Here is a 16,544-nt window from a genome sequence, read left to right as displayed (position 1 = left end):
ATCCACGTACATCCAACAAATAGCACACGACGCCAACTGTGAACCTGAACATCTGAGGCAACTGATGGAAGACAGAAAACTCTGGAGAGGAAGAGTCACATTGGTCCGGGCAAGGAGCCCGTCATGATGATGATGATAAGGTTGTTGCAGGAGTGTGTCAGTTTGACAAGGTTTTGTTATGTCATATTCTAAAAGTTAATAAGTTTGGTTTTATTTGGTTTGGTTTATGCATGCTGTAGAAGAAGCAATCTTTTGGGTATGTTTACGTATAGCCAATAACAATGTTGACATTTAATATGAATTGGAGTAACAAATCATTGTTTTAACGAAGGAAAAAGAATGAACATATATATATATATATATATATATATATATATATATATATATATATATATATATATATATTCAAAATGAAATACGTATAAAATACGTTTTGAAGCCAATTACAATGCAAAAACTAAACAAGTATTACTTGTTTAAAATTATATATAGGAGTTCTACTCCTGCGTCAGTATTTAAAAATTTTTTCTTTTCTTCTTCACCATGATACTAAATTGAAGCAAAAGTGGGTGGAGAGTTCACGTGATGTTACCTGCAGTGTTGTTTTTGACATGCAGGAAGAATGTGTCTGGTAACACGATTTGAATATCAGAGTAATTTTTTTTTTCTCGTGTTAGAAGCGTTGACTGAATTTGAATTTGAAGGAGTATAACACTGAAATATACATGCATGAATTTAAACAAGTAATATTTGTTTATTTTTACGTTGTAATTGGCTTCAAGACATATTTTACACGTATTTCACTTTAAAATTCAAATTCAGTCAATACTTCTTACATGGAAAAAAATATCCTGATATATATATATATATATATATATATATATATATATATAAACAAGTATGCATAATAAAATGAAATATTGAAATGATAGAAAAGTCTCACCAGGTAAGAAATACTACCTAAAACATAAGCAAAGTTTTATAAATGAAACTTGAAAAATACGAAGCTTTAATAAGAAAGAATTTTTGTATGAGTTATTATAACTATAAAAGTTATTTTAATGTTAGTAAATGTTCGTAGACAAAGTGATTTCCTTTTTGTTTGGTCTGCTTGTGGATTCTGAATGGTTTTGGCTGTTTGTCTTCTAACTTTATAAGAGTTTCCAATGTCGCATTGGCTTATTATTTTTACATACATGTGTTACATTTTTGGGTTTGCAAATATCTTCATTAATTAGAAATACTTTGATATAGCATGTTAAAAGTTGTTAGTTTTAGGAAGTGACGAAAATAGCTGAGAACAAAAGAGGGTAAACAGTTAGAACCATTTATATTTTAGTATTTGTTGTAATTCTGTCTCCATGTCTAATCTACCACACGTTGTTTTATTTTACAGCATATCAACCCTTATAACTAATTCATGCCAAATCCATTAATTTGGAAGAAAATTTTCATGTTTCAAGTTCTTTAAATCTTCAAATATTTATTCATGACGTTTGGTGTGTTTATTTTGTAGGGGAAAATTGTTGTTGATTAAGTTTTGCAAAAGGAAAAGAAAAAAACAATAACTAAATAAGTATTTGACACATTGACAGAAGGCATACGTTTTTCTTTTGGGATCACTGTCCAAATTTGAAGATGATTATCTTTTATGTTTGTTAGATCGTTTCTGAATATAATGATGTCAAAAAGTGTGAGTTAAGAACCAGTGCTCTAAAGGAAGACTGCTTTGACTTGCCAAAAATACTTGAGAAGCCTCATCGGCATTCACGAGTAGAGGCACCTCAGGTGATTAGCAATAAACTAGCCTCTTCACAAAGAGTGAGAATGTAAAGCCTGGGAATATAGACCTATTAGAACTGCACATGACCAGAGACATTTGGTGTCAAGGAAAACCTTGGTACTACTTAGGATTTTGGTAACTCTTCTCTGTCTGTCTGTCTGTCTGTCTCTCTATCTCTCTCTCTCTCTCTCTCTCTCTATATATATATATATATATATATATATATATATATATATATATATACTAGCAGGACCAATGTACCGGTGTTGCCCATCAGAACCTCTCCTATAAACAAATTAAATTACGGTGCTCAGCCCTTTATAATAGCAGGCACTGGCGTCTGTGTCCCAAATTAAATCATCTTATTTTCACATTCGGGCGATGTCTGGGGTTACTGGCGAGTAGTATTGGTTTGGGGAGATTATTGGATCAGCCTATATTTGACTGCTGTGAATTGAAAATCGTCTGTTTTCAACTTGCAGGCATTATTGGCCATTGGCATTCACTGGCTGCTTGTGGCAGTTTGCTTGCATTTGCTCACGTTTACTAGTGGACCCTGGCTGTCTTTCCAACTGTCAGTGTGTTTGTAGTATTCACTGTAAGCCTTCATTGGATTGCTTATAAATAAAGAAATTGTCTGTCTTTAATGGCGAGCACTGGTGGTCATTGACGTCTTTAGGCAGTTAATTGTATTTAGTTATTGTTAGTCATTATCGATCATGACTGTTGTCGAGCCGCATGTGACTGCTTTGAAATGAAATGGCCTTTCTTCTAGTGCACTGTTAGCCATTGTACAGTAGTGTCATCCAGTGGGGGGCATTGCTGTACATTGGTGGTCAAGATGGTGACTGAGATCACAGTTTAATGTCACCAGCAAATAATTTTTAAGCGTTCATGTTCCATGTTTTATCTAATACTTTTAATTATCCTCCATTTTGTTACTTGTTACATAAAACACCTGATGCAACTATAAGCTAAACAAAACACTCCCTCACGTTAATAATGCTGATCAGTGAAAACAATGAAAAATAAGATCTTAATTTTATAAGAAGTACTTGCTGGCAACAAATGTATCTGTGAAATTTCTTGTTTATCGAATGAAAAAATTGTTTGTTATGGAACTGAATAAAAAACAAAAAACAAAACACAAACAAATATAAAACAAACCCAGATTTCATGAGAATATAATTAGTTTTGTATAAATGAGTTCATTGTCTACAACGATGCGAATCAAAATGTAAATATTTGATGCTGTCATTGCCAGCCATGGTGATGTTTGCTTTAGGGTAGAAATATGGGAAGCAGTTAATTGACGACTGTGTTGTAATCGGAATGGCTGGATATAATGCTACAAAAAGTAAGGGTGATGGGACTTTCATGGGAAGAAAGTGTATGCTGTTGGCGGTGGTGTCTACAACACGTGAACGTTGGTATGGAACTTTGTGAGTGAAGCATTCATCAAGTAGACAAAGAAATCAATTAGCAGGACAAGTGAGACACTATGTAATTGTTCGAAAATCATGGAATATTGAGAAAATACTGGAAAAATGGAACAAGAAAACAACCAAAAGTTAGGTGATGATTGTAAAGGGTCTGGTCGCTATTTTCATCAAAAAGGAGGTGTGATGAAAAGAGGAAAATTAAATAATCCTGGTTGCTTGTAGCCAGGTATTACTATGTAATAATCACCGCGGTGTATGATGGGAATATATAACGAATAGGTCTTGAGGGAGTAAGTGTTGTGCTACCCCCTCTATATGTGTGTTGTTTGAGAGAGTGAATTTAGCCAAAATTTATATAAGAAAATACGATACAGGTTAAAAAAGAAGCATAATATCCAGAAAACTTGCATTAGGTATGTGTGTAGTCAGCCTTATGTGAGCATATCAAATTTGTATGCATTGTCTGCGTTTTTTAAGCTATACTGTCTTTTGTAATTTGTTAATTCAGAATATAAAAATGGTCAGAGGTCAGCAAATCAGATTGAACTGAATTAGTCTGGGGAGACTTAAAGTCTAGGAGTTTATAATCCAATTATGAACCGTTACATATCTGCCAAAATTGCAGAATTCCTCCCGGTAATGACTAATGGTGGTAGGAGGACTTTATACTAAGAGGAAAAAATAGGAACTACGAATAAGAATAGGAACTAAGATGGTTGCGATTGTGATGATGTTGCTCCTAGGATGTAATGTAGAATTTTATTATAACGGCTAAATGTGTCTAAAATATTGTACTAAAGCTATATAAGATAGTGGCTAATAGTCTAGACATAATAAATTTGCATGTATTCTTATGTGTCATTGAAAACCTACGGTAAGAGGGAAATTTCTGCAAGGAAAATATTATACATGGAGATATATATTTTTGGAAAGGAGGGATATATGGAATCGAATCTGGAAATTTACGATGTTAAAAATCACTTTATTTTATATATACTTTTTCATTTAATATTCTTAAATTCCTCGAAATTAAAGGAATAAAGTACAAGTAGAAATAAAACGAAATGGTATTTTTGAAGTAATTACGCATGAATTCATAGTTGTTTTTATATGGTAATTACATGTGAGATGATTCAAAATTGAAAAAAATAATTACACAACACTTTGGGCTTAAATCATTGTGAATTTATTCAAAATTTAATTAATAAGCAATATTTGTATTCAAAATTGGCAATAACTAAATTTCTTTTATTTTATTTACTATTTTATTTATTTCGTTGATTTGTCCATTCCAGTTCGCTTTTAACACGAAAACGAGGCTAAAATCACGGAGACAAAAGATCCATGAGAACTTTTTTTTTTTTAATCAGGTTGAATTCTGGACTTGCATCTATTTATGTAAATGCAAAGTGTGCACATGACAAGCAAGGAAGATAACACCATCGGAGTTTCAATAGTATGCACTCATGAGCAAAAAAAAAAAAAAAAAAATGGGCCAAGAGTGGAAGAAGGAAGAAATCGATTTTTCAATATTTTTCTGTGAATTTTTTGTTAATTTTAACTGAAAATTTCTATTTTGCAGATCATTATTATTATGGCATATAATAATGAGTGAAAAAATTAATCCTAAAAATGGTAAGACCACATCTTGGCGAGGATATAAAAAAACGAATTGCAGGATTAAGCAGCCCAAAATGACTTACAAGGAGATTTTTGATATTTTAAGAAAAGAAAAAGTGAAAACATCTTTTTCTGTAGTGAAGCGAATTGGTCAAAGGTTTGAAGTCTAATGCTTGGTAAAAGGGAAATCTGGATCTTGTCGCCCTGGAGCATTCACTTTGAAGGATGACCAAAGGCTTAAATTAACTGTTTTGAAGGATTGAAAAAAAAACTTCTGTTGACCATAGCAAAGAATTCAAAACAGGGGCTGGAAATTCTCTTTCTAGATATACAATATCTAGACGAATGAAAGAAATGGGATTTTCTTCTAAAAGGTATTCAAAGAAGTCATTTTCATCTAAGAAGAACATCAATGATAGAAAGAGATTTTTCTTGTGTTATGGCAAGAAAGATACAGACTGGTTCAGGAATGAGTTCAGGTCAGATGAATCAAGATTTTGTCTTGTTACTGATGCTCCTAATGCTCCCGAATAGCGCAATTGAAGAACTGGAGAAAGATTTTCACTAAATTGCATAAAAATGACAGTTAAACACGGGAATGGAGAAATAATGGTATGGGAAACTTTTACTGCAGCAAGAGTTGGGGAACTTATTAGATGTGAGAAGTTAATCAATGCAAAAGAATACATTCGAATATTAGAAACAGGACTGTATTCAGAAGCTGGGAATATCTCAGAACATTATTTTTCAACATGATGATGCCCTGCACACACTGCTAAAGTCACAAAAAAATGGTTGTCTGATAATTCAATTAATCTGATATTTTGGCCAGGTCAAAGCCCCGATTTAAACCCAATCGAGAATACTTGGTCCATAATATCTCGTTCATTGGATGGAAGAACTTTTTCGAACAATGACAAACTGTGGGAAGCTGTGCAAAGTGAATGGAATAGCATTTCTTCACAGTGTTCCACTTTGGTTGAGAACATGTCTAAAAGGATCGATCTTTTAGAGAAATAAAATGGAATGCGATTCCATCCTAAGCATTTATTAAAGTAAATGTCTTGTTCTGTGTTATTAGTCTCGTTTAAGTTTCCTTGTTCAATTGTTCTTCGTTCAATATAGCTTTTAGAGCAATAAAATGTATAAAATTTGTTTGGCCCATTTTTTTTTTTTTTTTTTTTTTTTGCTCACGAGTGTATATATAATTATTATTACTATTACGTCATGTTTTAGAAGCATTTGCATAATCATCCCAATTTAAAATGTACCAATTTATTTGAAGCTTTTCGTTTTTTTAGGCTTAAGTTATGTAACGATTTTAATCATTATATAATTTTCCGTTAGCAAAATTACTTTCTGTTGGAATTCCTATAATACATCTAACGCGTATTATAAGTACAGTAATATTCAAGTTAAAAAAAAAATGTTTATGGCCCATTTGGGCCACCATAGAAATTCGCAGAATTTTATTTTTCCTTTTCACATTTTTTCTTTTCTTTTTCTCTTGAGATACAAAGTGAACAATTATTTCTTTATTCACAAAAAAGCTTAGCGACTCCGACTTCCGTTCAATATATATTCGTTTTCATAAAAGCTGAATAAAAAAATAAAGCTCTATCCACAATAAAGAAAAGACGTTTTAAATATCAGAAACAAGCTTGTTAAAGTTTTGCTGCGAAGAAAACAAAACTTTTAGATATTTAAAAACTTTTCGGGTGTTGTTGTTTTCGAAACCTGACCGGAAAGTATTTGCTAATTCTAGTCCGGACAGGAAGTGTTTATCAACCGGACCGGAAGTTTGTTTTTATTTCCATCGTGTTATGGCAACTCTTTAAAGGCGCTAATTTTCAAAATAGTTTAGGAAAAGATAACATTTTCTTCTTTTTTTTTTTTAATTTAAATTATTTCGAAGTATTATTTAACACATGACGATGAACCAACCAACATCAATATTTGGACAGGTAATTGTATTTCTCTCTTTTGAAATTAAAAAAAAAGTTTTGTTTTTATAGAAAAAAAAAAAAAACTTGGTGGAGTTTCGGAATGCCACTTTCGAGCATGCAAACAAGCAGTGAAACGCCAAACGGTCAAGTTTATCGTCTGCATATGTCTTCTCTTCCACATTCGTCAAAACTAGGGAATCTCCATTTATATATTTGGATGTTAAATAATGCACGTGACGTGCATTATTTAGAGCATGGTGCTTATGCAGATGTGATGTTTTAAACCAACGCATTTCAGGTGAAAACATTATTACATATTTAGTGTCATCGAAATTAGTATAAATTCCAAAAATTACGAAAAATGATGACAAATAATTACCAAGTAAAAATAAAAATTTTCGAGTTTATCGATTTATCATGTTTTAATGCTGAAGAGTTCTCAAGATACAGTGGAGGTAACAGCAGTTGATCATTTTGAATTATAATTCTGCCATTTTTGAATACAAAATGTTAGAACGTAATTGTGGTGGTTAATTTTTTTTTCTTTGTTAAAAAAAACATCGGTAAAACTTGCGGAGAATACGCTGTTTTACGGTTGTTTAAAAAATGGAGCGAAATTTTAAATTACATTCCGTTTTAATCTTTTTTTTATTGTGCCCCCCAAAACGAAAGTAATCGAAAGAATCTAAATAAATAAGTAAATAAATAAAGAATAACCAACACAAAGTCAAGTATCTGCAGAATGTCTTCTTGGTTCCTCCTCTTCTCTTTTCTCTCTCCCAACAATCGAACACAGCATATAATAACAAAACTCTAAAGCACGTCTGACAGCACTGACTTCTGCCAACAGTCTGCCCCTCCTCTTAACAACACAGGCTTTTTATATCGCAAAATCGTTCACCTCTATTTGCATATTCTTCTAACTCACGTGATCACTACTCTATAAATAAGAGTCTTGACCATTTCTTTTCTTTCTTTTTATTTATTTTTGGTGACCGACCCGCACATGGTCTATCCAGGTAAGTCACGCATTTCTCCACACTCCCCCCTGATCTCATGATCACAAACAGGACATGCGGGCAATCGTCGTTGGCGGGTACTCCTTCGAAGAAGCACTTCCTCATTGCTGTTTTCTTCATTACCACCATCATTACTACTAGTCTGTTCCATTATCCCGTCTCGTGGTTCCATAGGCGGTGTCTCACAATCAGGGCAGGGGGGCAGTATCCGTCTTTGTCGGGTACTTCTCCGAAGAATCGGAGGCGTCATCTCCTCGGTATGCTCCATCATCCCTTCTCGCTGGGTTTCGCAATCACGGGGGGTGGGCAGTATTCGTCTCTGTCGAGTATTTCGATGAGGCATTACTTCCTTGTGTCCATCGCTCTCCTCACTATTGTCATCAGTATGTCCCATCATTCCCTCATCTGGTTCTGTTGGTGGTGTTTCTATGCTCACCTGAAGGGGCAGTAAGTGATCAGGATCATCTCTGAACGGTGTGTGATCCTCCTCATCGTCCTCAGAATCAGAAGAGGTATAACAAGGGCGGATATCTTTTACGTGACGTGGTATGCCACCAATCAACATGGTCTGAGGACTTATGATTTCATCTATTTTTCCCCGGAAAAATTTCGTAGTGCACCCAGCATTTGGGGGTTTTATCCAAACAAGGTCTCCCACCTGATATGGTGTATTGACAACACTCACCACTGATGGTATGGCATCAACTCCTTTCACACGCTGTTCATATTGGTAAATCCCATTGGCTGGTGCAGTTGCTGGTGTTGCATTGTCCTTGGGTGTTATATTATACCAGTACACAGCTTCTGGAATAGAGCACTGCGTCCTGGCTGCAATTCTTTTGATGGTGCGGTGACACCGTTCTGCTATACCATTACCCTCGGGATAATATGCACACCGATAATGCATTTTAATCCCCCATTCGTGCACGAATTTCTGAAATTCTTGACATCGAAATGTGGCGGCATTATCAGTCAGAATTTCAATCGGGGCACCACGTTCAAAAAAGACGGCTCTCAACTGTTGTATAATGCTGGCTGCATCCTGTCGTGTCAACAGGCGCCATATTGTGAAACGCGTCAGGCCACAATCCGTCATGGTCAAAAAATGTTTGCCCCCATAATGTGTTATGTCCATCCCTACTCGCTGCCAGTTGCCCTCCACCTCGAGCTTCCCTTTTTGCCATTGGGATGGTGCCGGATCAATTCTCTGACACTCTTCACACGAACGTATGGCTGCTTTCACTGATGCTTTTGTAGTTGCAGGGCATACTCTTCGGACAAAATATGCAGTCCTCTGAATTCCAGGATGTCCAATCTGCTGGTGTATCATACGGATCTGGTCAGGTGTTAATTGATCCGTTACAGTCGCGCATGTTTGTTGTTGAAGATCGGATCCCTGCCTCATTGCATCGATCCACCTCTTTGGTACTCGAGTCAAGCTATCAGCCAAATTCTGCATCGACGAGACTAACGTAATGTCTACCTGCAAGCTGTATTCGTCAACTAGACGCTTAATTATTGCTAGTCTCCTTCGTACTAGCATTTCACTTGCAGCTCTAGTCTTAACTCGAGCCTTTCCAGTCAAGGTGTCGGTTAACCAATGGTAAACACACAATGAGTCAGTGTGGAGATGCACAACATTAGTCTGCCATTGCAATGCGAGATTAAGACCTTTTAACGTGGCATCAAGTTCTGCCAAATTTATATGTTGGGCATCATTTTTCGGACGAAGCCAGCATGCATCTTCCACAACAACACCTAGTTGCTCCAACACGACACCTGTAGCCAACGAACTTGCGTCAACCCATGCATTTAGTTCGTTTCCAGACACTTGCCACTCACCCCGGGCAGGGTCATTCCTATGCACTCTGGACAACATTTCAGCCATCATTTGTTGGAGAGAATCATTATCCGCAACATCGTCCCATCCTTTTGTTACTGTAGTCACTCGTCTTTTCACCACTCCTGTTGCCGATCGGAGCCATCCACAGACAGGTAGATGTCCTACCAATTTACCACAGATAGAAAACACAGTATGTCTTGTTAATACATTGGGTAACTTTGGAAGTGGGCTCCCTCGTTTCCATCGCAACGTATTGCCCTCCTCCCAGACCTCGAGGCCTAGCACGGGCACTCCATCCTTTAGGCGCTTAGGGTCTTTGCTTATTAACCCAAACGCTTTCAGTTTTATTCGAACTGCATCCGCAGACATTATGTCCTCATTAACATAGATGTCATCTATGTAGGCTGAAGCAGCTTTTGCTGTGGTCTCATCCTGCATCAAAACAGTTTTAATAATGGTTGTCATAATCAAGGGTGCTACGTTTAGGCCAAAACCCAAACGTGTCAAACAATATAGTTTTCCCTTGAGTAGTACTGTCTGAAACGGCCATAATGACTCATGGACACGTATCTGCAGGTAGGCCCTCTTTAGATCCAGAAGTGCTACATTGCTCACTTTTTGACGCCACTCTCTCAGTTTAGCAGCGCACACATCTGCGTTTCCGGTAAACGCATCAACATGCCGATTCAACTCTCGGTAATCCATTACGGGACGAATTTTTTCTTTGGTAGGTTGTTCAACAGCCATGAGCGGAATTAATCCCTTGGGTGGTCCCAGACGTTCCTGTGGGTATGGTATTAACCAACCGTTGTCAATCCACATCTGAAGTTCTTCTTCATATGCGGCCCTATTCTTGGTAGAAACTGCATACTCTGGAATCGTGTTGCACAGCCGATCTGGTTCCTGGCCCATGGCCCATTTCCACTTTGCAGTCCACACCCTTTCGTTGTCATCAAATGTAGCACAGAAGTCCTTTTCTTCAATCGACATGGCTGCACAGACGTCTTTCCCTTCTCCAAGCCTGATACCTCTAGCTGCTGTGATTGTAACGCCTCCTAGTGCTTGTATTGCATCAATTCCAAGCAACATGTCGTAGCCAAGGGGTTTCTCCTGCATCACCAGAACGTCAACTTTAGCTGTGTCACCCTTCTCAGTGCAGATTGTGACTGTCCCTTCACCACAACATACCCGTGATAAGCCATTGATGGTCATAATGCCAACTGGGTTCCTCCGCCACACCGGACAGCAATGGGCACTAACTATAGACCGGGAACACCCCGTGTCTATAAGTGCTGAACACTGCACATCATCAAGTTTAACGCTAATGACAGGCAATCCTGTGTTTATTGGTTGGCAGGGGGCAAGGGTAGCGATAGTACCTTGCCCCCAACTTCGTTTCCCGAACAGTTGCGAGATATGTGCCCAAACTTATTGCAGCGATAGCATTGCACTGGTCTCTTTGATTGTGGATATACACCTCTCCTATCACTCCGGCACTCTTTAGCAAAATGATTGGCCTCCCCACATTTATAGCACACTGGGGTGGCATGCTTATTACTATCTGGAAGAGAGTCCACATTGCCTCCATGTCGAAAACGAGCTGCTGCTGCAATTGGTTCCTGTTCCTTACAGATGTTTCGAGCTCAGGCCAATAACTCATCAGTTGACAATTCATCGATTCTTGATGATGCCCGCAACAGTTTACTGACCTCCTCGGGTAGGCCTACCAAAAAAGCACAGCTTAATATTTTATCGTTGACCCCACCAAACGGTACAGATAATTTTCGCAGGTTGGCTAGGTACACGTCGACTGTTTCCTTGGGTTGAAGTGTCCGGCTCGTGAACTGTTGCCACGCAACAAATGGATCTGTACCAAACGCTGTATACAGGCTCTGCTTGATTTCATCCCAGTCTGGTTCATCCCCGAGTTGTTGGTAGACTGCATAGGCCCCTCCGGTTAGCCTCAAAGGGATAACTGTGGCTGGTTCTTTAATTTTGCACAGTTTACAGATTTTCTCTGCCTTTTCAATCCATTCAACGACAGCCGGTCCAGTGATAGATCCGTCGAACTCGGGTATTAAGCGAATGTCGAATCTGTCCATTGTTAGTAACCGCACACCAAGCGCCGAGATAGCTTAAAACCAACACAAAGTCAAGTATCTGCAGAATGTCTTCTTGGTTCCTCCTCTTCTCTTTTCTCTCTCCCAACAATCGAACACAGCATATAATAACAAAACTCTAAAGCACGTCTGACAGCACTGACTTCTGCCAACAGTCTGCCCCTCCTCTTAACAACACAGGCTTTTTATATCGCAAAATCGTTCACCTCTATTTGCATATTCTTCTAACTCACGTGATCACTACTCTATAAATAAGAGTCTTGACCATTTCTTTTCTTTCTTTTTATTTATTTTTGGTGACCGACCCGCACATGGTCTATCCAGGTAAGTCACGCATTTCTCCACAATAATCTAAAGGGTAAATGTTACCTTACGCTACAACAGAACATCGACCACTCTAATTTGGTTGACAACGAATCTGATAATCAAACCTGTCGCAAATTTACCGTTCGTATGGTATGGACCCTGCGACTATTTTACGCCATTTCACCGCCTTTAGTAGTGTTTTCGGTGCTAGTGCAGAGAGTGATCCGCGCTATTTTTAAACTCGTATTTCCAAGTTTAATTAAAGTTGTATTATATTTTTTTTTATTCAATTGTAAGGTTGAAGTATAGAATAGATACAAAACACCCTCCCCTCCTCATGTTAAGAATGGCTTTTTAAATAATAACGTTATTATTTCAGCACAGATCACTCTCTGCACTAGTACCGTGTTTTCTTACTTGATGCGTTCGCTTGCGCACGCGCATAGTGAAGTGACTTATTACATCGCGGAGGAATCTTTAGCGGACATTTGAAACAATAAAGTTAAAAAAAAGATAATGTGGTTCATTTTTGTGTGTGTGTTACGTAGTTTTTTAATGCTTTTTAATTGATCTAAAAAAAAAGTTTTCACGAGTTTCCAAAAACATGTTTTCCGTTCTTTTTTTGTTTGTGGGGGAGTATTCAATTATAGAACTTGTGTGGTTTAACAGGTGCTTCTGCAGTTTAACTAACCGTTTTTCCTTCAGTAACGCGCCGACATTTACCGAGTAGGATACCGCTAACATTTCACAAAAATTCTGTTTACATTGGGGAGTCCCGTAAAATCTAATTTTATTTATTTTATTTTTTATTTTTCGGTGCTAATGCACTTACTGATCCGCGCTATTTTTTAAATCGTATTTCCAAGTTTAATTAAAGTTTTATGGTATGTGTTTTTATTCAATTGTAAGGTTAAAAGTACAGAATAGGTACAAAACACCTTCCCCATGTTAAGAATGGCTTTTAAAATAATAACGTTATTATTTTAGCACAGATCAATAAGTGCATGTACCCTTTTTTGTGGGAGGAGGTGGTGATTTAGCAAACGGTTTTAATGTACAGTAATACTAATTATTTGGGTGCTCACACAAAATAGACATCCAAAAAATTCTAGTGCTTTACGGAAATTCCAGAGTTTTGGTTTACGGACACTTGGCCAACGGAACAAATATTTTATTTATTTACTTTTTTTCAAATAATTTATTCTGTATTTTGTTCTTGATTTCCCCAAAAGGTCGATGTTAATAATTGTGTTTTTTTATATATTTTTTTTAATTATTTTTTATTTATTTATTTTTTTAAGGGGAGGGACATTAAAAACGGGGGAACAGAAGTTGATAAATTGTTTATTTTTTTAATTTATTCTTTCATTTTGCGAGGGGGGGAGCACCTGGACTTAGGGTTGGATTAAATTTAAGGTTATTAGTCGAGTTCCAATGCTTTGCGGGGTGGCGGAGAGACGGAAAAGTGGACGTGGGGACAATAAATTGAAGATACTATGGACATAATTACGAAATATTAGAAGGCAAAAAAAGTAAACATTGCCGAAAACGATGTCAGTGAGTGATTGTAAACATGCTACGATGAAAAACAAATTGTGTATAAGCGATGAAAATGGTTTTATGTTTTTTTATTGTTAAATGTTATTTGAATTAAAATCTATTTAGTATTATTATGCATGTAATCGGAAGAAAAATACATTTGAAATATGTTAATATGCTACAAAATCGTGATTTTCATAAAATAGTCTTATGAAATGCTACAGTTGCAGAGGGAAGCAAAAAATGATAAAACCAATCAATCGTACAACTGAGAATATTAGACACAAGACAAAGGAAGGTAACAGCAAAGACAAAGAAGAAATGACAAACACAGAGTGTTTGCTTAAAAAGGACGATAGGAACCGTTTTTTTGTATTGAAAACTAAAGACGAAACATTGTAAGGCCAAAAGAAAATCAAGATAGATTGTCAAGATCGGGAGCTGGATGTCCGTGGGCACTGGAAGGTAGGTGTCAATGGGCTGCTGAGCAAGACGTCAGTGGGCACTGGAAGGTGAGCATTGGCGGACTGCTGAGCTGGACATCAGTGGGCTCTGGAAGATGAGCATCAGCGGGCTCCTGAGCTGGGTCAGTGGGCACTGGAAGGTGAGCGTCAGTGGGCTACTGAGCTGGAGATCAGTGGGCACTGGAAGATGAGCATCAACGGGTTGCTGAGCTGGACGTCAGTGGGCTCTGGTATGGGTAACCGGACATTGACAGGCTCTAGAGTGGGTAGCCTGATGTCAACCGGATATTGATTGAGGGCAGCACGAGGCACTAAAGGCTGCTGGAAGAATGCAGGAGGTGCTGGGAGCAGCTCAAGGAGTAGACAGGCGTCTCAGAGTGCAGGCAGTGAAGGTAGAAAAACTTCCAGAAGTTAGCCCTGATAAGGGCTGTTTTAATAACTGCTGCTGCTGAAAACTTTGACTGGGCACGTCAAAGTCACTCCTGAGAAGATTCCTTGCTTCCCTGCCGAAGGTGATTTTTGGAGCCGAAGTCTTTGGCATTTATGAAAAACTGCTCACTCAACAGCAACACGCTGAATACATGAAAAAATGATTAAAATTAATTTAAGCTGGTATTAATAATAGTCATGGTGTATTGGGTGTTAGTTATTTATAATCATTCCAGCTTGGAATTAAAGTCTTTTATTTTAGTTCCATGGAGAACAGATTGGATTTGTGTTTTTATTTTCTATTTGAAACGAGAGAAGGGTTGTTACTATTTTTAGCACATGACAGTAATGACGGTTGTCTGCTACCAGACGGATTATATGAGATTGTTTACAAATGGCCGGTGTAGTAAATACACATCACAACACCATGTTTTTTTTTGTTTGTGTTTTTTTTTTTTGCTCAAGACGGAAAAAGAGTATTAAAACGTATTTTCTATTACCACGTAAATACATTGATTTTAACTCCAAAACGTTTTATGATTTTTTTCATTGTTTTTGTTTAAAACTTAATTTTCCATGGCTCGTATTAATGATGAAATTATAAATATTTATTGATTTTAGACTTTTAGTAGAATTAACATCTATAAATATAAAAGCGAAAATGTATGTATATGTGTGTGTCTGCTAAAAACTTTCGACAGACTGAACAAAAATTCACAAACTTGGTCTCATATGAAAGCCCTATCCTTCGCCCGACAAATAGCGAAAAATTGGCCAAAAACATTAATTTTTTCATCCTGAAATCAGCACTTTCTACAGGGGGGAGGTGTCAGCAAAAACTGTCCTCTCATGACGAGATCAGTTCTACGCATGCGTCAGACGACGTCATAATCTGATTTAGTTTAAATATTTGAAAAACTGACACAATTCCATGTACGTCGTGTTAGCTCAGTTGGTTAAAGCATTGTGTCATAATCTAAACGTTTTGGGTTTGAATCGTGGTGTGAGATGTCTTTTTTTTTATTATTTTTTTAAATTTTAATATTGAAGCAGGGTTATTTAAGCCATTATTCACGTAACGTTTGTTTTTCTGTTTTTTTTTTTGTTTTTTTTTACTTCGCTTATTCTTGGGTTTTCATTAACATCCCCCACCCCTGACCGACTACACACACCCAAAAACACCCAGGTACCCACCGATTTTTTAAATTTTAATATTAAAACAAGCTTATTTAAGCCATTGTCCACATGTTTTTTTTTTTGGGGGGGGGTTATTTTTCAGAAGTTTTAACGTTCGTTTTTCTGTTTTCTTTTTTGTTTTTCAGATTTTTACATTTAACATCGTTCGTTTGCCTTACGTTAGTTTTTTTTGTGTTTTTTTTTTTTGCTCAACACACACCTCCAAATACCTGAGCAACACCGGGCACCCAGGCTAGTTTATAGATAAATTCTACTAATGTTTTTTGTGAAATTATATGCTCATATTATATGGGTTTTTACAGTAAATCTATATTTAGAAATTCAGTAAAGAATCGGAATCAGTAATTTAGAATGGAATTAGTAATTGTATCGGAATTGGGAATTTAGATCAGAATTGGTAATTGTATTGGAAAAATCTTGGAATCGGTCCATTACGCATACATACATACATACATATATATATATATATATATAAGTGATAAAAATATAAAATAATCTTTACTAGCGGGAGCTGTGGAAATTCCAATGTTACTATTTAGAAAACCATTTTTAACATGGAGAGGGCGTTGGGCTTTGTTAACTATTATGTGCCTTTCTTCTATGAATGTTTAAATTTTATTTTAATTATATAAAGTTGTTGGGTTATTAAATTTTTTTTTCTTTGCTGTAAAAAAACAAAAACAAAAACGAGATGCAAATAATAACAACTAGCGGGACCTGTGGAAATTCCACAGGGGGAGTCATTCATCTTCTCAATCTCTTCTCTTCTCTTCTCTATCTCTTCTCTTCTCTATTCTATCTTCTATCTATCTTCTTCTATTCTCTATCTCTTCTAT

General features: G+C 36.7%; 1 protein-coding gene across 2 annotated transcripts in view; it reads left to right on the top strand.

The window, feature by feature from the left end:
• The first annotated feature begins 6,651 nt into the window (after window positions 1–6,651).
• LOC145243674 (uncharacterized) overlaps window positions 6,652–16,544 on the top strand; it is a 284,330-nt gene continuing 274,437 nt past the window's right edge. The window contains exon 1 of one of the 2 annotated variants that reach the window (XM_080106723.1): window positions 6,652–6,809. In XM_080106723.1, coding sequence (XP_079962849.1) covers window positions 6,774–6,809 — 36 coding nt within the window. In that variant the 5' untranslated portion in view covers window positions 6,652–6,773. The remainder of the gene's footprint in view (window positions 6,810–16,544) is intronic. The other variant, XM_080106724.1, reaches the window with a different exon arrangement.

Source organism: Euprymna scolopes, chromosome 22 (genome assembly GCF_053919585.1).
Source record: "Euprymna scolopes isolate OS-2025 chromosome 22, ASM5391958v1, whole genome shotgun sequence".
Lineage (NCBI taxonomy): Eukaryota > Metazoa > Mollusca > Cephalopoda > Sepiida > Sepiolidae > Euprymna > Euprymna scolopes.
This window is presented reverse-complemented; position numbering and strand designations above follow the sequence as displayed.